This window comes from Herpailurus yagouaroundi, unplaced genomic scaffold (assembly GCF_014898765.1).
Source record: "Herpailurus yagouaroundi ecotype Mexico unplaced genomic scaffold, PumYag 139, whole genome shotgun sequence".
NCBI classification, from domain to species: Eukaryota; Metazoa; Chordata; class Mammalia; order Carnivora; family Felidae; genus Herpailurus; species Herpailurus yagouaroundi.
Genome location: NW_024412394.1, coordinates 6085366 through 6108261, shown reverse-complemented (window position 1 = coordinate 6108261; position 22896 = coordinate 6085366). Strand labels below are relative to the sequence as shown.

The window sequence follows — 22896 nt, the reverse complement described above, 5'->3', positions numbered from 1 at the left end:
CCTTAGTAAGTGCTCAGTAATGGTAGATATCCTTCTGGAAGGAGGGGGTATTCATCTCATACACAGAGCCCGTGGGCCCGCTGGACAAAAACACCTGGCTGTGCTTCTCTCTGATGGACTCAAGCCCTCGCCCTGGGCCCCGGCCTCCGTGGGCTCCTCTGGGTCCTGGCTCCTGGCACCAGAGCGGCACCGCCAGACCCTCAGGCTCAGGCCCTGCAGCAACACTCCGTGGGCAGCCCTTCCTCCCGCCAGTGACTGTCAAGGCTCTTCCCTGATTCCACTGTAGGTATAAAATGATGTTCACACGCCTGAAGGCCCTGAAGGTGGAGATCGAGCACTTGCAGCTGCTCATGGACAAAGCCAAGGTGAAGTTGCAGAAGGAGTTTGAAGCCTGGTGGGCCGAGGAAGCCACCAGCCTGCAGGTATTAGCAGCTCCCCACCCCCCCACCGCCCCAGAGCCTGCCCCACTCCTGTGGCCTGGGGAATGTTAGGGCCGCTGGGGAGGGGCTGTCGGAGGCAGGCCCACGCGCTTTCAGCCTTGGCTCAGGAGACAGGTGCTCATCTTAGTAAGGAGGAGTGCACATGGTCAGGGGCCCACTGTCCCTGTGCCCTGGTGCCTGCCACATAGAAAGGTGGGCCATGGAAAGTGAGCCCAAACCGGTGGACCTGCCACTGTCACTTTGTGTAATGTTCCCCCGCGACACCGATTGACAGCATTGGCTGTTTTTTATTATAGTCATATGCAGGAAAGCCTTGGTTTGCGAGCAAAATTCATTGTGGAAACATGCTTGTAATCCAACGTTTTTTATTTATTTTTGGGACAGAGAGAGACAGAGCATGAATGGGGGAGGGGCAGAGAGAGAGGGAGACACAGAATTGGAAACAGGCTCCAGGCTCCGAGCCATCAGCCCAGAGCCTGACGCGGGGCTCGAACTCAACGGACCGCGAGATCGTGACCTGGCTGAAGCCGGACGCTTAACTGACTGCGCCACCCAGGCGCCCCCATGCTTGTAATCCAAAAGCACTCATATATCAAAGCAAGTTTCAAGAACCACTGGCTCAGTTGTGATCATGTGACATTCGGCTTACGTACTACATGTATTGCAAGACACCGCTTGTCAAGTTAAAATTTATTAGGAATGTTTGCTAGGCTTGTGGAACCCTAGCAGAACAAGTTACTCTCAATCCAAGGTTTTATTGTATGTATGTATGTGTTTATACATACATGTGTATATGTAAACATATATTTCTATAATTTATGTGGAAGTTATAGAAATTTTGGAAAATAGAGAAAAGCACAAAGAGATAAAAATCACCATAACCCCACCATTTAAGGATAACCAATATTATCATGTTGGATTATATTACTTCTTTCTCCTATGCATATATTTCCATATGGTTTTTTTTTTTAAGTTAATTTATTTACCTTGAGTCCGGGAGGGGGCAGAGAAAGAGAGAGAGAGAGAGAGAGAGAGAGAGAGAATCCCAAGCAGGCTCCATGCTGTCAGCACAGAGCCCAATGCAGGGCTGGATCCCACGAACCATGAGATCACGACCTGAGCTGAAATCAAGAGTCAGACGCTTAACAGACTGAGCCACCAAGGCGCCCCTCCATATGTTTTTATAAAAATAGAATCATACTGGTCTTCCAGTATCACAAACACCTTTTGTTCTGGGACTTCACGGCACAGCATGATGCTCTTCCATGTTCTTGTTCTACATCATTCTAATGGCTGTCACTGTTGCATCATACGAATTTATTTTAATCCACTTAATTTTTGATCGTTTAGTGTTTAGGTTGTGTCTAGTTTTGCACTGGAAGCCTGTTTGTAGATAAATGTTTGCATATTTGCTAGACAGATTCCTGGAAGCTCCCTATAATATTATGAAGGCCAAGATAACAAGTTAAGAAGCATTAATACAAACGCCCAGTTCCAGTTGTCCTCCTGTAAGTCCTCAGCTCTGGTGTAACGGAGGCGGCTGGCGGATCTCTCAGAGATCATCTAACAGCTGACCCCTTCATTTCAAGGACAAGGAAACTGAGAGCCTAAGAAGTTATTTGGTCAAAGACACACAGCCAAGTAGCCATGTTACCAGACTATAGAGAAGAATATTTGGATAAAACTTAATATACAAGATGACAAAGAAAACCAGTAAGACTGAAATAAAGTTGTCAAAATATTTTTAAAGCAAAGTTATGGTATAAAAACATGTATACCACTTTACGAATGTATTAATAAGGTACATTTATTAATAATTAACATAATTTCAAAGTAGTGGTGAACACAGTATTTCAGTATTTCTGCCATAGTGTAATATGATATGAAAATATCTTGTGATTTCTAACCGGTGATGAAGTCACTGACGTTACATATACCACTATGGTTTGTTGCCTACATTGTATCATTGAAAGACATGCTAGATTTCAGGTAGAAGTTAGGAAAAATAAAAACGTCATTGATTCCCATCCACGTTCGCAGCACCCCTGGGTCCTGTCTGTTCTCCAGTTAAGACCCCTTCGTGGCGAGGCCACCAGCCACTGCTGGTGCCCAAGGGAGGTTAGCCACTGAGCGGATGGTGAGGGTGATCCCATGTGACTCAGGAAGTGTCCGGGCAAGGCTGATGGATTCAGACAGTGTATTTTGTTCACATGGGCAGCAAAAGCCGGAGTAGCCAAAGATGTCAGCTCAGTGTATCCTCTGCCCCACAGGGTGTCACTGAAACACAATGGACCAGATGACTGCAGTAGGGCTGATGGGGCACCCTGTTGCTGAGGAGTTAATTCTATGCTGCCGCTAGGCAGTTTTATAGCCTGCAGATGTACGCTGAGTGGAGCAAGGCAGAAAGCCTTAAACCTCATCAGAACATGGGAGGTGATGAGAAACGGTCCCATGACCACCCCCCAGGGAGATAGGAAGGCAAGTGGGAAATAGCCTTGTAGCAGCTGCTCGTGAGCCTGCTATGCTGTCAGGTTCTGGGAGAATCACGGGGCATTCTGCCAAGATTCAGAGAAGCCACAGTTGAGGCCTTGCTCTCCAGCCCCGTGTGGAGACATGCAAAGTTGCCAGGGCACCATGGTGGAGCCGTTCCTCTACAGGAGGTGCTCAGGGGATTTCTCCTGCCTCTGTGAGCATCTCTTTGGGACAAGGGGAAGCAAAACCAGAGAGGACTTCTGGAGAATTGTCAGATTGCATGTTAAACACTTTTTCCTGACTACAAGTAAATAATACAGGCTCAAAGTGGAAGGCTTAGCACAGAAAAGGACAAAGAATAAATCAGACATTACCCACAATCCTGCCACCCAGAGATAATATTTTGATGCCCATCAGTATAGTGATCACAATGTCTAGATTAATTGTTTCCCCCGCACATGTTGTATATAGAAACTTATAGAACTAGCTTTTTCACCTTAAGAAATACATCAAAGACATTTTCCCGTGTCATCAGATTCAAGCTAATACTGTGAAACTCCTTGGGCCAACAGGTAAATTCTCCAGCAGTGAATTCCCTCAATCACATGAAGCCCTTTCCCCAGACACCTGAGTCCCAGCGTGAAAGGTCTCAGCTTCTCTGTAACCAAAGGTAAGGAGTGAGGCTGAAGAAAAGTTTCCCTGCCTCTCCTCAACCTGTTCTTTCTCCCCTGCATAGGGGTCTCTAGAGGCTGCCTGATTCGCCATGGTGAATCACGCGTACTGTTACATTAGCTGCAGATACTCGAGCCAGTGGTTCCAGGAGTGTGTGACCAAAGCCTGTTGAGCACTCCTCCTCAGTCCTTTTCCCCTGACCTGGCAGCCAGCAGACCTACTGCCATGGTGACAAGAGACAAGCGCTTTCATTGCACGAGCCCTGGTCCTGCCCCCTGAGTAGGAAGAAGGGGTTGGAAGTAGGTGGAAGGGAGAGTTTGGGAGAGAGTGGGGGGGACTGGAAAGGAAGGGGATATTGGTGGTAGGCCGGTCAGGATACAGAGGAGCTCTGCTAAAAGACTGTCCTCGCACAGATTCAGGAGAGATGTGGGTGGCCTCCCAGGAGGATGGCCTGCATGTGAGGACAACCAGGAGCCAGTTTCCCTGAATGCCGGCATGATCCAGCAGGGACTCCACTTCCCCCCACACCACCTTCTGAAGGCAGCTTCCTTCTCATGCCACCCACGTTATTATCTCTTTGCAACCACACAACTCAGGGGGTAGAGCCAGTGACGCATGCCTCGGCCATCCTCTGTCCCCCAGAGAGATCTGCTGTCAGGACAGAGGCCAGGGCAGCTTGCGTGGGGTGTCGGCCTCTGCCACCAAGGAGCAGTCCCGTGACTGGGATTGAATAGGAGCTGAGCTCTTAGGTTGGAAAATGTGAAATAGAGCTTTCACTCTATTTGACTGGGGTGGGAGGGGCGTTATGCCAGACATTACCCTTAATATGATGTTATGAGAATGGCATTTTACCTCTGTGGTCCTCTCGAAATCCCATCGCCCCAGTCCAGTCATGAGGAAAACATCGTGTAAGTCTCGACTGGGGGACATGCTGCAGAATACCCAACCAGTCCTCCTCAAAACTGTCAAGGTCATCGAAAACAAGAAAAATGTAAGAAACTGTCACAGGCAAGGGGAGCCGAAGGAGGCATGACAGCAAAATGTAATATGCTAGCCTGGATGGGATCCTAGGTCCAAAAAAACACACTAGGTAAAAATTAAGAAAATGCAAATAAAGTATGGACTTTAATTAATGATAATTATCAGCATTATTTCATTAGTATGATAAGTATCAGCATTGTTTCACTAGTTGTGACAAATGTACCATACCAGTGTAAGATTGTATGATAAGGGCAAGTGGGTGTGAGGTACATGGTAACTCTTTGTACTATCTTTGCAGATTTTCTGTAAGCCTAAAACTATTCTTTTGTTGTTGTTTTCAAGTATGGTTGACACACATTATTACATTACTTCATGGCTATTGAGCCAGGAAACCACATAAAGGGAACTTAAATGTGTATTACTAAGTGAAAGAAGCAATCTGAAAAGGGTACCTAATGTGCAATTCCAACGTGACATTCTGGAAAGGGCAAAACTATGGAGACAGTAAAAGAATTAGTAATTGTCAGGGTGAGAGGGGAGAGGTGGAAAGGATGAATGGGGGAACACTAGAGATTTTTAAGGCAGCAAAACATATGGGAATATGATATTATGCATTTGTTAAAATCTGTAGAACTGTACAACAGAAAGAGTGAACCCCCTGGTAGACAAACTGTGGACTTGAGTTAATAACATTGTATCTATATTGGTTCATCAGTTGTAACAGACGTCCAACACTCATACAAGACGTTAATAATACAGGAAACTACAAGATGGGAGAGGGGGGCTATATGGGAAGTCTGCACCATCTGCTCAATTCTCTGTAAACCTAAAACTTCTCCAAAAACCTGCCCATTAATTTAATATCCTTTAAAAAGGCAGCATAGATAGACTTGCTCTACAGCAATACAGACAGCTTAGCATTAGCATCCTACACTGGCCCTCTCTGCATTCACTTGGGTACCTGCCAAACTCTGGAGCACTTGAGTTTGCAACCCCTGTATAGCTGTCTCCTTCTCCTGAAACTTCTGGATTCCACAGAGCATGTTTGAAAAACATTGGCCCATCCAAGAGGACAGGGCTTTCCCTGGTTAATGCTCTGGCTCAGTCCTGAGTCTGTCATGTATCCCACACAACACCAAGCTCTCGTCCCAGTGATGAGGCTCAGAACCCCTGATTTCCCCAGCCTCTTTTCTAGGTCTCTTGCATAGTTCCTTACTGTTAGAAATATCCTGCCTAGCAAGTAGGAAGCTACATCTCTAAGTTTTCTTTTGTTTCAAAGACAATGAAGTGTGTGTGTGTGTGTGTGTGTGTGTGTGTGTGTGTGAAGGCCCAATACACACACTCCAAGGGCTATACAGTAGAAATAGACCATGCCTGCCAAATGAAATTCACAACTCCGAATTTCAAAGTAAAGGTCACCCATGGAAGCTTTTCTCAAAATCTTGCTCGCAGAACTCTACCCCAGGCCCCTTTGAAGACTGCTCACAGGAGGGTCTTTGGGGAGATGGCCCAGGTAGGCCTTGGAATATCAGGCCCTGTCATCTCTGGTGGCAGCCAGGGCTCTGGTTTACCTCTAAACCCTCAGCAGAAATAACCAAATATCCTGAACAGAATTTGCTAAGACACCTCAACTGTGAGTGGTTGGCACCCCTAAATTCCCTTCCACACTGCAGTTCAGATACCAAAAATTGTAGGCAGAAAGTTTCCAATAGGTGAGAGGAAAGGTCCCTGTTATTGACTGGAAAGGGAGTGGTCTGGGGGCTCCACCTTTGACAAGGAAATCACCGCCACATGCTTTCTAATGCTGACAGAAAAGAGCTCACAGGCTTTCGTAGGGGTGAGGTGGGGAGGAGACCCTGTGCCCGGGTCATGGTTCCTCAGACAGTCTCTGCAAACCTCCAGCAGTGCAGGATTAGTCGTTGATGTCCTTAAGTTCTCTGAGGAGACAGCATTAGCTTTCTTCTCTCACAGGAATAATACCCTGTCGTTTCCAGGAACCCTGTAGGCCAGGCACTGAGCAAATGTGCCACATGCATACTATCATTGTCCCCATTTTACAGATGAGAACACCTGGGCTCTGAGAGCTCAGTTCACTTGCTCAGGGTCGCCCAGCTAGTCAGTGGTAAGGCAGGATTGGAACCCAAGCCTGTCGGCATCCAGCCACCCTGCTCACTCCTCACATCAATGACTGCCCTTGAGGGGCACTTGCAGGAGGCAGCAGTTTCCAGCCCATATGCTGTGCTATTTCATTCAACCGTGCTTTCTTTAGGTTCTGCGAAATGCCAGGTCCTCCTCCTTGGGCTCTCCCCTCTCTGTGTGCCCATGGCCTGATCTGCCCAAGGGGCCAGGATTTTCAACAGGCAAATGTACACTTGCTCACAAAGCCAACCTCTGACTGGAAAACCAGAACTCCCTGCCGTCGGCCTCCACCATTTCTGTCGAGAAACCCTGAATTCAACCCCTCGTTTAACTAGCAGGCACAGAAAGGGAAAGGGGTTGTTTAACTCTGTGGTTGGCAACATGAAGATTACCCAGTGATCCTGAACTCCAGGCTCTGTTCTTCCCACCTCCCTCCCCCCTGCTCTCTCCCCACCTCCCCTCCCCTCTCTGCTTCACTCCTGCACTGCATTCTTCTCCATCCCTTTCTTCTACTTTCTCTCCCTGCCCACCTGTATCCCCACCCTACATTCCCCTTCTCCCTCTTTTTTTCTTTTTGCCTTCCTGTCTAGGCTGCTTTCCCCTTCTCCCTTGCTCTCCATCAGCAAAGGCTGCCTCTCTGTATTGCTTGTCCATTTGTCCCCCTGCCACCAGCCTTTACCTCCCAGCTTCTGTGAGAGAGTGCCCGCCATGGAAGAAGTCTAAGAATCAGCCACTGGGCAGGGCTTCCTGGAATCTTCTTGGGGAACCACTATAAGAATAATGCCCCCCTTCCAGTAGTAGGGCCTTGGCATCCCTGGATATTCCTTTTCCTTAGGTGTTCCAATTGAAGATGATCCCTGGATGTGCCTGCCAAGACACCCTTAACCCTGAAGCTGCAACCCGTAATTTCAGAGGTGTGCATCAGATGAGACCGCTGGTCACCTGCAAGGAGTCCCTTCGGTGTAGACTTTCACAAAGGATGTCTGAGAGAAATCCTCCTTGTACTTCTTCCAATCAGCAGGACCTTGAGCAAGCAAGGCAGCTCCCCCTTGGGGATCTCCTCATCTCATCTATAAGATGCGCCGAGGTCCCTCTGACACTATCGTTCCATGCAGATAAATGCACCAGTGCCATTGAGCAGCTGCTGGGGCGAGAGCGTGAGAGTCCAGCAGGCAGTTTCCACCTGAGCTCCAGAGAGGCTGCTGTCCATGGACTCACTGCAGGCCTGGTGGGCGGTCCTCTGCTCCTCGGGTTCCGAAAGAAACTTGACCTCATCACTTCCCCAGGGAAGCCCCGTGCCTGCAGGCCGATCACGCTAAATGCACAGCACTCTGATTGGCAACCCAGGAGGCTTGTTATTACTACCACTTATTAATCCTTATTAGGAAAGAGGTAGTTAATTCTGATGGCGGGTGTGTTCTGTCTCCAGAAGGAATATCAACATGAGAAACAAATGCAGTGTCAGAGGCTGGTTGGTCAGGGCAGAAAACAAAAATAACTTGCAGTGTGATCCTAAGGGTCCAGAAACTTAGCTGCGGCATCCGGGGGGCCCTCGAGCAGCTTCGGGACTGGAGGAGTCCTCTCCCTCAGGACCCCCAAGCCTTCACATTATGCCACCCTCCTGAATGGTCGAGGCAGCAGGCTGGGCGACTGGGCCTCTGCAGAGGGTCCTGGATACCCCCATCTTTCCACAGTGTGATCCTGACCCCTTTCTGCCCTGTCCATTGTCCACCTCTGCCCCTCTTCCACATGCTACCAGCCCTCAACAGTTTGTACCTGGATGTTCCCTGGAATCTTAAGCAAGGAACTACTGGGAATCCATTGGGAATCCATTGAGTTAATGAGCCATTTGAGTGCCAGTGACCTGATCTGGCAAGACTGGCTACAATTTCCAAACTGACTTTGACCTGGTGTAGTCGAAGCACCTACGAAACGGAAAGCCCTCTCTCCCCTTCCGGAGGCCTGCACCAGGAACCGTTCAGAAGGAGCCCAGATCATTGGCCACTTTCTCCAAAGAAAAGCACGCAGAGCCTCTGCCACCTCATGGCTGCCTCTGGTTCTACAGTTTCTCTGACCAGACAGCACAGATCCCCGTCTCTCCCCACCGCCCAGTGCAGTCTGGGATGCAGGGAAATAGGCATGGGGGTGGGAGGGATTCCCAGGCTCTGATTTCCTTCCCTGTTTGTTTGACCCACAGTCTCGAACCTGTGGAGGCCGGCCCAGGGAGGGCTGAGATGGGAGAGGGCTGAAGGCCAGAGCTGGGGAAGGGGCTGTACCCATGGGTGGGGCAGCAGGTTGCAGGGCCTGTGGAGTGCCTGGGACTGATGGTGCAGGCTAGGCAAAGCCAGTGGCCCTGTCTAACCCTAGCCCACCTCTCAGCCCGAGTGCCCCCATCTGTAAAGGAGAGTTCCAGCCAGAGGAATTTTGAGGCCTCTCCCAGGTTGGATATGATGTCTATGCAGGACCATCCCAGACCAGGGAGAGAATCCCATCATGCCACTGGCATCTTGGGACAGCTTTGGTGGCCAGCCTCTTCACCTCCCAAGGAGCACTGTTGGGTTTGGCTGTTTGCAACCAGGAATCCAAGGCAAGGTGCGCACATTAGGCAAGCTAGTTAAATGGGCCAAACCGCACCTGCCTGAGTGGGTCAGACACCTGTTGGGTCTGACTTGTCATTTGGAACCAGGGGCTGTTCAGTAGGTGTGGCCAGGAGTGAACCATGCATCCCCAACATGTGCTTCCTCAGAACCCCACAGAGCCGGGTCCAGTTAATAAAGGATCATGGCTGAGAAACAGATTCTGATGCTTCACAGAGTCATGGGTTAGATTCATATTCTGCCACTAGCCAGCCGGTAACTTTTAGAATTTCTTTAACCTCCCTAAGCTTCCGTTTCCTCATCTATATAATGAGGATAATGAGACAATTGAGAGGATTAAATGGCACAGGTCTTCTGCTATGAATGTGCACTATTCTTCCAAGTTAAGGGAAGAGTGACCCTGAAGGCAATTGAGAGAGCATCCTGGCTGCCTCTTCCGTTTCAAAAGCGGGAGTGGGCACTGCCCACTCAAAAGCTGTGGGGGCAGGGCCTCCCAGCAGAACCATGAGGGCACGACCCCTGCCCAGAAGAGCCCAGCAGGACTTTACCCAGTGGGTCCAGAAGACGGGACTGTCACCCCAGTGAATCCAGAAGGCAGAACATTGGACCCGAGAGGATTATTCTCAAGCCTTAAGTCCTCACAGAGTTTGCATTGCTAGGTTTCGTACTTGCCTGGGACCCATCACTCCTTCCTTCCTTCCTTCTTTCCTTCCTTCCTTCCTTCCTTCCTTCCTCCCTTCCTTCTTTTCTCCCTCCCTCCCTCCCTCCCTCTCTCTCCCTTGTGGAATGGGAATGTCTAACCTATGCCTGTCCACCATTGTATTTTGGAAACACATAACTTGTCTGCTCTCACGTGTTCACAGCCAGTGAGAAATTCCACCTCAGGGTGATTCGACTTCCAGTCTCACCCGTCTCTGATTTACATGAGACTTTGGACTTTAGAGTTGATACCAGGATGAGTTAAGCCTTTGGGGGCTGCTGGGATGGAGGGAGCGTGTTTCACGTGTGAGAAGGATGTGAATTTGTTGGGGGTGAAGGGATGGGGGGCAGGGACAGAATGTTATAAACTGAACGCATCCTCCAAAAATTCATATGTTGAAACCTAATCCCAGATACGATGGTATTTGGAGGTGCCTCTTTAAGGCACAAGGGTAGAGTCCTCGTTGATGGGATTAGTGCCTTCGTAAGAAGAGGCCAGAGAGCTAGCTCACTCTTTTTCTGTCCTGTGAGCACACAATGAGAATTTGGCAGTCTGCCAGAAGAGGACCCTCGTGAGAACGTGACCATGCCGCACCCTGATCCCAGACTCCCAGCCTCCAGAACTGTGAGAAACAAATCCCTGTTATCTCGTCACACCACCCGACTAGGGTGTTCTGTGGCTAGTAAGGACCCTCTTACTGGCTTGCAGATGGCCATGTTCTCGCCGTGTCCTCACATGGTAGAGAGAGAGATGGAGCTGTGATCTCTCTTCCTCTTCTTGTGAGGATACCAGGACCATCATGGGGGCCCCACCCTCAGGACCTCCTCAAAACCTCATTACCTCCCAAAGGCGTCACCTCCAAATACCATCACATTGGGTGCTTGGGCTTCAACGTATGGATTTGGGGGACACAAACATTCAGTCCCTATGGCTCCTAAATACAAACCTAAATTTCTCTTCTGGAAACCTCCTCTCATACCTCTTCCTTTTGTCATTTTCCTTTTGCAGTGATGTGAACACCAGGAAAATCTTGCCCTCGCCTTGTCCCATCCCGCACAGCCGGGAGCCCAGTAGCACCAGCGCCTCCCTGGAAGACAGGTCTGCCGTCTCCCTCTGATGCCTGTGACAGCCCCTGCCATTAGTGGAATGGGTCAAAATTGCCAGTGCTCTTCTCCCACATCCTGAGGAGCCCCGTGTCCAGTGGCTGCACAGACACAGCCCAGGGCTGGCCTCCACCCTGACACCCCAGGAATACCCTGGCGTCTCTCACAGATACCAAGTCCCAAGGCAGAGAAGTTTTCTCCCAGGGGCCTCTGCTGCCCTGCGCGGGCAGAATTGCTCCAAGTGTCTGTGTAAATAGATATACCCAGGGCCATTGAAGGAAAGAAGAGCCAGCCCACTGGCCATTCCAACATAGCCTATCCTGCCACAGGGTCCCCAGGCCAGGAAGGGCAGAGAGTTGACAAGCCTAGCTAGCCTCGGCCCTGTGAGCCGTTCACTCCAGACTGAACAAAGCTGTGAAGGCCTCTCCTCAGCAGTGCCCTTTATGCCTTCTGACTAGAACACCTGAGCACCCTTCTTCACCTGGCAGACCCTACTCTCCCCCCAAGCAGTCTAAGGGGTGAGGTCCAGCCATGCCCCTCCCCGAGCCCAGACAGAAGGAACAGCTCCGTGCAGCCCCACGGGAGCCCTTGTCACTGACTGCAGCTGGATGCCAACACAACTACTTGTGATGGGGAACAGCCCCTTATTGTGGACAGTCCTCACTGGCTTCTGACAGAGTGGATACTATCACCTGCTGTATGAGGATGAGGCTTGCAAGCCAGGAGGGCACTGCTTAGAATTTTCTTGTGGGGGCAGGCTGGTTATTAAATAGAAAAAGAGGAGGGAGAAAGGCACATACATTCTTACTTTTTTAAAAGGATTTTTTGGAAATCCCACACTTCTTATAAATCTCATTGGCTGGAACCTGGTCACCTGACCACACATAGCAGCAAAGGAGACTGGGAAATGTAGTATTTTTTTTCAGCCATGGCAACTTACTCAGCTAACTGTTTTTACAGAGAGAAGAGAGAATACTTATCTGCCCCAGGAACTAGCTAAGCCATCGTGGGGGGGTAGGGATGCACTGGGTAGACGTCCTAAAGGATGTGCCATCTAAGTTGGGTGCTGAAGGAGACAGTGACATCTCAGGTGGAATGGGCTTGGTTTAGGGAAGGCGAGGGGTGGGGGCCGCACCAGAGATGGGGAAGTTGCAGAGACAAAGCATATTCAACGCATATTCAACCATGCAAAGGTCTGGGGGGGAGAGCAGTCTAGGGAAAGGAGACAGCCAAAGCAAAGCCATTGAGTAAGAGAATAACACTGGTACAGCCACTCTGGAAAACAGTGTGGAGGTTCCTCAAAAAATTAAAAATAGATCTACCCTATGACCCAGAAATAACACTGCTAGGAATTTACCCAAGGGATACAGGAGTGCTGATGCATAGGGGCACTTGTACCCCAATGTTTGTAGCAGCACTGTCAACAATAGCCAAATTGTGGAAAGAGCCTAAATGTCCATCAACTGATGAATGGATAAAGAAGTTGTGGTTTATATATACAATGGAATACTACCTGGCAATGAGAAAGAATGAAATATGGCCTTTTGTAGCAACGTGGATGGAACTGGAGAGTGTTATGCTAAGTGAAATAAGTCATACAGAGAAATATACCATATGTTTTCACTCTTATGTGGATCCTGAGACACTTAACAGAAGACCATGGGGGAGGGGAAGGAGAAAAAAAAGAGAGGGAGCGAAGCAAACCATAAGAGACTCTTAAAAACTGAGAATAAACTGAAGGTTGATGGGGAGTGGGAGGGAGGGGAAAGTGGGTGATGGGCATTGAGGAGGGCACCTGTTGGGATGAGCACGGGGTGTTGTATGGAAACCAATTTGACAATAAATTTCATATTAAAAAAAAGAGAGAGAGAGAGAATAACAGAAGGAAGGGCAGGGCTGGAGGCGCCTGGGTGGCTTAGTCAGTTAAGCATCTGACTTTGGCTCGGGTCACGATCTCACTGTTTGTGAGTTTGAGCCCCGCATTGGGCTGTGCTGACAGCTCAGAGCCTGGAGCCTGCTTCATGTTCTGTGTCTCCCTCTCTCTCTACCCCTCCCCCATTTGCACTGTGTCTCTCCCTCTTCTCAAACAAACATTAAAAAAAATTTTTTTTTTTTAAAGAAAGAAGGGCAGGGCGGCTGGAGTGGAGTAGTAGCCCAGGGCCCAGATCACACATGAAGAGAGTCTGAATTTCACTCTGAGAGTGAGGAGAATCCACCAACAGGGTTAAGCCAGAGGAGGAGGATATGATGAAAGGGTCACTGTGGTTCCTGCACAGACTGGGTGGAGGGGTCAGGAGGCAGACTGCCAGGCAGCCTCCTGGGTGAGATCCGGTTACTGAACATGGAAAGCACTTCGGAAAGGTAAGCATGGAGTTCAAATGTAAGGTACAGTGATGTGTGACATGTGCTTGTCCTCAGCATCCCTGAGAAGCCAGCATCATCTATCCCTCTCACTGGGGACAGCCAGACTGACTCTGACATCCTGGCATTCATCAAGGCCAGACAGAGCATTCTGCAGAAGAAATGTAAGTACACCTTCCTCCTCCTCCAGGGTCACAGGTCACCCAGCTCTGCTCACCAACTCTTGAGGGAGGTAAGGGGGAAGGCCAGAGTGAGAAGTGAGCTTCCTGTGTATTCCTGAAACCACAGGACTGAACTTGTGGTCCCTTCACATGTGCCTGGCCTCTGCTTCCTCCTGGAAAAAAGCTCCAGAAGACAGCATCACGAACACCAAGACAGACCCAAGGGGGTGGCGGGCCCAGGTGCTCTCGCCTTGCTTGGCAAAGCTTCCCTCCCTCCTCCGGATCTCCAGCTCCCTTTGTTCTGTGTCCCCAAAGCCATCTCTCCTTTGTCCAGCCTTCTCCATACGGGAAGGGGCTGAGTGATGGTTTGGTAACTTGAATTCCTAGCTAGAAATATCACTTTCCTATTGGAGCATGGTTCTTGCCAATGAGTTGTAGACGTAAACACCACTTGAAACCTCAGGCCTGAGGACCCCTTTAACAGTTACAGAAGGAATACTTGTGGTGTTCCAGACAACAGGAAGAAGCAGAGAAGGCCCTTCCTGGCCTTTGTCACCCACCTCCCCCATCTTCCTCCTGGAAGCTGCCCCCTGCTATGGACAGGCCTTCTCTTCTCCTGCCTCCTTCTCCCCCAGAGACCCACAGCGATAAGACCCAAGACCCCTTACGCCGGCCCCTCGCGTTTAACCTCGTCCCAGTAAGCCAAACGCTACCAGGCAGGTTGAGTGTTGCTTTCCCATGTCAACGCCTTGGTGGATGAAATGGCAGACTCAGATCCTATAATGACTGACACCTGCTGCAAGAAACCCACAGTCAGTTTCATGGCCAACTGTCTGCAGCTGAGACACTAGGGGTTCTGCACACGGGGATGGAACATCCCAAGTAAAGGATGGCCTTCCATGGCATTCTGGAGGTGGGGGAGAGACAGAGAACACACCCACAAATAGAGACCATTTGACGTGCTGGTAAGCGCTATGAAATAGCTAAAATCTATAATGTGGTAGAGAGCCACAGGGAAGACTGCCATTAACTGGGGCGGGGGCGGGGGCTCCCTGGGGAGGGGAACCTTGAACTAGTGGCTGAATAGTGAGAATGGAGTGTCCATGCAGTGTCCTGCGAGCAAGCATTCCAAGCGGAAGGAGTAGAAAGTGAACAGCCCTGGAGGGAGCTTTGCTCGGTCACAGGGTGGGAAGGAGGCCAGAGTCACTTAAGGGCTCAGCTCGAGAACAGGAGCCAAATGAACAGGCCTTGTGGGCGAGGGTAAGGGGCTTGGCTTCTATTCCTGATGTAGTGGGAAACTCACTGAAGAATTTAAGCCATGGTGCGATGTGGTCTGACCGAAACTTTGGCAAGCTGACTCTGGCCGTTGTACACAGCAGAGGTGGTAGAGGTCCGGGATTAGCACAGTCATCTGGCTCCTGGGGAGGTCCAGGCAAGGGGTGAGGGTAGCCTGGACCTAGTGGCAGATCGGACGTGAGTCGTGAGGGCAAAGAGAGCCAGAAGGGCTCATGGGCACCTGTTCTGAGCAGCTAACAGGATGGGGGTGCCATCAGCAGGAAGGCAGGGCGGAGTGGACACCAGAGGGAAGTTGCTAGGGGAATTCAGATTTCTGGCTGGCCCATTCAAGTTTCAGTAGCCCTTTGAGATCTCAGAGGAGATAAGTAGGCCCCTGAACACGAGTCTGGAGCTCAGCGGCAAGGTCTGAATGCACTGGGTGGAATCCCTGTTGAGGAGAGTAAATAGGGTTGTTCTAATCGCTGACACAGACCCTTGGGGCACTCTGACATTTGGGGGTAAGCAGGAAGATCTCACCAAAGCTACTGACAAGGCTCAGCCAGGGCGAGAGAAGAGACAGCAGGGGAGCGAGTGTGGCCTCAGGCAGGCCTGCAGGGGAACGTGGTCCAGGGGAGAGGGGTGGTAGAGCCCAGGGCTGCTGGAAGGCTAAGCAAGAATGGGATGCTGCCTGGTGTCCACTTTGCATGTCATGATGGCCCTGGACAAGTGCCCTGTGGGCGGGGACCTGGGAGAATAAAGGGGCCATTGCGGTGGTTGAGGAAAGAAAAGAAGGAGCAAAAGTAGAGATAGTGAGTGGGGACAGCTGACCCAAGGGCTTGGCTGGGAGGAGGGGCAGTCGGGAGGCTGGGGCTGAAGGGAGGCAGTGGTTGTGAAGACGCACTTACGTGCTGAGAGGAATGGTCCGGGAGAAGAAAGGAGGCTGATGGTAGGGAAAAGAGGGCCGAGCCTGCAGGGGAAACTCTTGGAGGAACGAGAGGGCATGGCGTCCAGAACATATGTGGAGGAAGAAACCCTCCCCTGGAACAAATGCATTGAAATCAGCCATCATCCATCCCTTTAAGAAGTCTACACGTCAGCAACATCGTTCGGTTGTGTTTACCCAGGTTTTGCCCACATAAAGGCACTATTTCCAACCCTCTCTGACAAGAAGAGGCATAAACCCAAGGTCTATGTCAAGATGGCGTCCTCCTGCTAATGCCATTGCCCAGATGGTACAGAAAACTGTACTGAAAGATGGGGTGCTGCGAGTGTACAGAGCCAAGAGTCTGATCCCCCTTTTGACAGGAGGGGAAACTGAGGCACACAGCGGCTGAATAACTTGCCCAGCTAACAAATGGCAGAGCTAGGATAACCCAGCTTTTCTGTGCTGTCTCCAGTTGGCCATGCTGTCTTGAAAATCACTCTGTGGTCGGTCGGGTGTTTGTCTCTTGGCCTCTACCCACCCTGCAGCTGGGAGCTTTGTTCTCCAAACAAATAGCAGCCTGGAAGTAATTCATCAAAACAAAAGTTCAAGGGTTCAATTTTTATTCTCAAGGGGAGAAAAAATAATCTTGGGTTCTTAGTGGTTGTGTGGCTGCAGAGGAAGCTGAAGAAGAGTGACAAGGGTTCCACCAGGTCAGGGCCAGAGGGCCAGCAGGTGCGGCCTCCCCCAACGTGCGGCAGATGGCCAGGCCCCACCACGCAGCACTTTCCACACAGCCCACTTATCAGGCCTCCCTGTCAGGCAAACATGCAGGCCGGGCCCCAGGCACCTTCCCCAGCCAAAGCAAACACTTCCCTCTCCCCTGCCCTGGGCTCCCTCTGCTCTTAATTTAGTGGCGCTGTCTGTCTGGGCTTCTTCAGGAGTGCTCATTATGGGGAATTTGTGACTGTCAGCCTAAGAGCAGGAGCCCAGAGAGGGTGATTTAACGTAAGCCTCACCCGCCGCCTCACACACTTCACCAAGGGCCAGGATGAATCTAGTTGATTTAGGATTCATGGAAAAGCTGTGGAACGTTTAAATCCCTGCCAGGGGCACGTGTGGACAGGTATATATCCCCCGTATGGGGCGTTCGTCATCCACGGTGTCAAATCTGCTGTTTCCAACTGCCAAGGATGGCTTTAAAATCTGAGCAAATGAGGTTAACCCCTTTCTAGAGTGCTTTTTAATAAAACCTTCCTTAATCCCTGAGTTTGGAAGTGTTTCCATCTGGACAGGAACCTTGGCGTGACCCCCTTGCCCTCTTCTCCAGCCGGGGCCAGGCGGAGCCTCCGCGGAGTGCCTCAGAGGCCGCTGCCAGCCTGGACTCCATCGTCCCCACTGCGAGAAACCCTCCAGCTCCCCACCGGGCAGGATCCATCCCAGGAAAATGGAAAGGCCCCAGAACTGGGAGGGAGGAGGCCTAAACGCGGGGCTCCTTGACTCAGCGCTGTGGGCCTTAGGCAGGTCACTGCCCCCGCCTTCACACATCTGCCACGTTCAGATTCCCCCTTCGTCAAGGTGGCCAGCCTCTCCTGAGATAATGTCCATAAAAGTCCCTCATAAACAGCCAAGCGCCAGGGAGCTGTTAGCGGGGAAACTGGCCTCTGGTGGGAACTGGCCCAACAGGGTGAGGAGTGATTTCCTTTCAATGGTTTCTCTGTAGCCGTACCCTCCAGTCTGGGAACCTACCGTCACAAAATCCCAGTACAGACTGACAGCTCCGTTGCTTCACTGGGGTTCGTCAAGTAAAGAAATGGCACCTTTTCTGTGGGGTTGAGGTCTGGGTCTGTGGGGCACTCGGCCCTGCTCTGTGGCGCTCCTTCTCAGCCCCGCCCCTGCCCCGGTCACCACTGCAGGCAAGTGTATGTGGGATGCAGTGACAGTCCAGGGCAGGAGCCGGCTCAGACCCTCTGCTCCTCACCACTGGCAGTGCTAACCCATCCTGGCCCAGGCTGCGTATCAGCGGTGCAGGGGAAACACCGGAGCCACGACATGCTCAGCGGCCCCATGCCTGCTGGTCCCCAGGACCTGCCCTCCCCGTCCTTGGAACAGAGAGCCCACAAAGCAGTGGGTTTCAGCCCTGGCTCTTCATTGGTGTCACCTGGTCCCCTACCACCGCCACGAGATTCTGATTTAATCTGTCCTGGGAGTGGCCTGGGATTTCTAAAGGTCCCCCCACCCCCAGGGGTTTCCAGTGCTCAGCAGAGCTGGGAACCGTGGGTCCAGAGTGACTGGAACACATCCCCTTCACATGCACCGGTGTGCCTGGTGTCCTTCCTTCCCGCTCTAAGATTCATCTAGAACAGGTAGGAATGTCTGAAAAGTAAGGACCATCTTCACTTAATTAAACAGCCTGGGGTCTTGCACTCAGCGTTAGATCTGAAGGAACAAGGGCTCGTAGCCTTGAATCGTTTTCCACCTCTCCCTCGCTGCCACCTCCCACATTCAGTGCAGCACAGAGATTTACTGGTTCTCCCTCAGCGGCGTCAGGCAGACCACGCCCACACTCCCCACCCGCTGCCAGGTCCCCGTGCCCACACGCAGATGGCCGCGGCCACCCCACTCCTCAATCCCTCTGCCCCCTGCAGGTGTCTTAAACAGTGTTCCCAAGCCCTTCTGCTCTAATTATGAGAGCCAGACTTCAAGCAAATGAACTACGTCACTCATACCATTTCTTCTCACACGTTAATGTGCCAGTAAATCTAGGGATTTTGTTAAAGTGCAGATTCTGGTCCTGGAAGTCTGGGTAGGGTCTTAGATTCGGCACTTCTTAACAAGCTCCCTGGAGATGCCAATGCCGCTGATCCACGGAGCACACTCGGAGAAGCAAGGAGCCCTGCCAGCTACCTTTCTTCTACTAGATACCTCATCTGCTCCATCCACCTGGGTATTTGGAAAGTAAGGCCCAGAGAACCAACACGATTTGCCCAGTCGCACCACAGGTTGGGGACCATGCTGGCTAGTCCTCAGGGGCCCTTCTCCCTCCCTGTCCAGCCATGGGAGGTGACAGGATGGGCCATGGTGGTCAGGCGGAATATAATGAATAGAAGGACCAAAAAGAGAATCTCTTGGAGAATTTGGTAGGGATGTCAGTGGGGCTGGACAATGACTGTTGGTCCTGGCTCAGGGAGACGGCAAAGGAGGCTGCGTCCTTCGTTGCTGGGGGAATAAATGCAGCCCCCAGGAGTCCGGGCACTGAGACCCAAAGGGAGTGGCCCGCCGCCGCCTCCCCATGCGCTTCAATCAGGGACAAATCAGTGCCCCCACGCACAGCCTAACCAAGACATCCTGTCTCCTTTCAGGTTTCCAGTAAGCATCCGGCCGTGCACTGTGGCAGCAAGAATGGGGTACAGATGAAGGAAGGCATCTCTTCTCACTCGCCCTGGCTTCAGATGTGATCTGTGGGCTGCTGGGAGCAACTAGTGATTTGGGTTCCCATAGAGGGGGCCGTGTTTCCTTAAGGATGGTGTCCTGGAGGCTGCCAGTGAGGCTGGGACCAGGGCTTCTGGCACCATCCTTGCTGTGGGTACTGGGGCTGTTGGCCGGACCAGGCAATGCCGGGGTGCTAGTGGTTATATAAGGGCTTCTGCTCACTCTTGTAGTGGCCGATTTTAAACCTTAGAGATTATGAAATAGTACCATCATGATGCAGTGGCAGGGGAGGCTCATGCTGGTAGAATACGGGAGAAATGATCATCTGTTATTTTTAGCTACCTACCAGCCCGCTCCCTGCCCTACCCCCTGGTTTAGGAGCCCAGGAATGGCTGGGGCAAGCCAGGCAGGACGTTGGAGCTAAAGACAAAGCAGTGGAGTGCAAAGCATCTTGATGGCCAGTCCTGATCTCCCAAACCAAACCTTGTGCCATCACCCTCATGGCCCAGATGATCTATAGGCAGTGCCTGAATCAGCCGTATTTCTAAAGAGTCACCCACCCTGTAGGGTCCAAGGACATCGTTGCACCCTAGGAGCTGTGGATGGCTCCCAGGAGCTCTGCAGAGAGCTTGAGAGGCGCGGTGTGGGCACCTTGGGCCTCACACCCTCACCCAGCCTCTTGGGGCTCTGCATGACTTGGGCCCAAACTCCCTGCTCCCACCGGGAAAACAGAGCTGCCAGGAGCTTGCCTCAGTGAGCCCTTGCAGCACTCTGGGGCCTGGCTGCATGATACAGACCCAGGGGAGGGTGGGCCAGCCCTCAGGAGGCCCTCAGAGGGCAAGGGCAGCAAGGTCCCAAGCCAGCAGTAGGTGGGGAGAGGTGTGGAGTGGGGAGAGGATGGACATCTGAAATGAAGCTGAGTAAAAGTGTTTGTCTACCATTCCTGCTATCTCTGTCCTATGAATACAGGACCTGCCGCCCTGGAAAGAGAGCAGAGAGAAAATACATTGAATTGGCTTGCTGTCCCCCCCTGCCCAGGACTGGGTAAAAGGATCATTCGAGAGAAGGTAGATGGTCCCATTTCAAAGCCAGGCAGGCCATACAGCCCCTCCAATCCACACCCTCACTGATAATATTAGAAACCCTGAAGCAAAGGGGAGGGGCTGGCTTCTAAGGGCTTGTTGGTGGCAAATGTCCCCTCCTCGGGGGCTTTCCCTGACCGCCCAACTAGAGCCACCCCCTAGTTGCTCTCTATCCCATTTCTCTGTTTTATTTTCCTCATCACCGCCTGACATATCATCTCTCTTTATTTGCTTATTTTTTTATGGCCTGCAACCCCTCCCCCAAGACTAAAAGCTCCATGACAACAAGGACCTACATGTCTTGCTCATCACTATGTCCCCAGCACAAGTTGGCATTGAGTAAAATACCCTTTCAGTTAATGAGTGGCAGAGACAGAACCCAGACTTCTTGGGCTGGCATCTGGCCCATGCCTTTACTCTGGCTCTGTGACTGAGGCCCATCGGGCAGGGTCCAGCCTCCCTGGCCCTCACAGTCCTGCGGCACATAGTAAGTCCTCAATAAAGTCTGTAGGACCCAGGAAGACCAAAACAGAGCCCTTACAGCCAGATCCTAGAAGCCTCCCCGAGTGCCCAGGGCACACGTGTAACACAGACACCCAGTCCCAAGAGCCCTGAGGCAGCATGGAGTTGGCCAGAGTCTTTGGAGACAGCCTCAGTGTGCCTGGCACACCTTAGTGCCCTCGGCCCTCTAGAGCTGGTTAGAGTCTATTGACTTTAGATCTCCTGCTGAGAACTTATCTCCTGGATCCAAAGGCCTTATTGACAGAGATGTGTGGTGTGGGCCCATGCGGGGTGTGAACCCGCCTTCTGCAGCAATCACTGAAGGCAGGAGAGGAAATGAAGAAGAGAGAAAAACAGACAGCTGGGCCATGGTGTCTTGCCGAGAGAGCCGTATACCAAGTGTGTACAGCAACTGGAGAGGGACACCCCCCCCCAAATGTCCCTTCCCAGTGGAAGCTGGGCCTTTGATGTGGACGCATGCTTGACCACAGTGCATCTTCCACAAAGTTCACTGGCCTTTAAAGTGGGAGAAATGGATGCAATGCTCTGAAAAGACTCTCCAGCAATCCTGAGCTCAGTGGGGCATGTGAGTTCACTCCAGGCCAAACTGTAGAGCTTTCCAAAACATCTTCTGGAAAGCAGCCTGGCCGGTGACTCCAGCCCAGTCCCTACTAGAATTCAATTTGCTCTGCTATTCACTTGACAGGAGATGTTAGGAGGACAGTTTAGAATGTGGCTTGCTCAGATCCTGCTACGAGGGATTTTTAGGAAGCAGATACAGAAACTGTGGTAGATTGAATAACCAGTCGTAAGACTTTGCCCCCTGAAATAGAATTATACATCCAAAGCTTTGCCACAGCCTCATGGCGGTAGGGTATTCTTTCCTACCCCTTAAATTTGGGCTTGGCTCTGTGACTTGCCTTGGTCAATGGGATGTTAGCAGACGTGATACAAGCAGAGGCTTGACATGAGCCTGCATGCTCGGGCTCTCCTCTCACACTCCAGGGATCTGCCTTGAGAAGAACATGCCCTGAATAGGTGTGCCCCTTCAGCCTAGATCCCAGAACATACAGAGAGCAGATCTGAGCCCAGCCTACAGCCTGGAGCCAAGGCCAGCAAACCTGTAGCCTGGAGCAGAGCCGTCCCATCAAGTCCAGCCCAGACCAGCTGAACCCTGGCTGATCCAAAGACCCAAAATCATGAGAATAAATGTTTGTTGTTATAAGCCACTAAGCCTTGGGGTGATTTGTCATGAAGCATTAACTGTAGCCACAGCTAACAGATACAGATATTGAAACCCAGAGATGGTATATGACTAGATGCAGAATTTCTCAGAGTTCACTCTTTCCGTCCACGCTGCCTACTGAAAGGGCACTTGAGAGAACACTGTATATGAAAAAGTAGGACCACCACTTACAGCCATGATAGAGCAACAGGGACATGATTTACCCTCCTGCTTTAAATAACTGAAAATTAGACAAAATGTATAAGACAATAAAACACTGGGAAAAGGCAGTACAGGACACTAACCCCCAAGAGAAGGGAAACATTTGAGGTGAGCCCTATGATTGCCCCAACTTACAGCTCCTCACAGTACTTAGGCTGCAGTCCTGGAAGCGGGCACCAGGTGGCGCCCAGTGGTTTCCCTAGTTAAGGAATTGGAGCCTATAGTCCAGGGAGGCCAAGGGGGCTTCCATTGGCAAGGCCAAGTACAAGAGGTGAGTGAGCTGCAGAGTGCGGACACACTGCGGAGATCTCCAGAGGGTTCTCTCAAGTCTTCAGCCAACTGCTGGGCGAGACACGTGGGTGAAGAAATCACTCAAGGCTGGAGAAAGAACCACCAGAAAGGAGCTAGTAGAAAATTTTCCAGAAATAACACAGGGTTGGGAGTACTCCCAACAGCCACAGTGGAGAAACCTTCTCACAAAAAAAGTCACTGAACAGAAAACACATAAGGTATTTATGTGTGGCATACATTTGGAAGTGGCACCAAATTAGCCAGAGATCAAAGCTATTCTGGTCCCGCCTAACAAAATCTAAAAAGTAAGCATCAAAAGA

General features: G+C 51.2%; 1 protein-coding gene across 4 annotated transcripts in view; it reads left to right on the top strand.

The window, feature by feature from the left end:
* Positions 1 to 22067, top strand: part of KIF6 (kinesin family member 6) — a 388886-nt gene extending 366819 nt beyond the window's left edge. For all 4 annotated transcript variants that reach the window (XM_040473403.1, XM_040473402.1, XM_040473404.1 and 1 more), the window contains 5 exons: positions 287 to 422; positions 3485 to 3582; positions 11010 to 11099; positions 13523 to 13629; positions 19186 to 22067. In XM_040473403.1, the coding sequence (XP_040329337.1) occupies positions 287 to 422; positions 3485 to 3582; positions 11010 to 11099; positions 13523 to 13629; positions 19186 to 19196 (442 nt within the window). In that variant the 3' untranslated portion in view covers positions 19197 to 22067. The remainder of the gene's footprint in view (positions 1 to 286; positions 423 to 3484; positions 3583 to 11009; positions 11100 to 13522; positions 13630 to 19185) is intronic.
* The last annotated feature ends 829 nt before the right edge of the window (positions 22068 to 22896 follow it).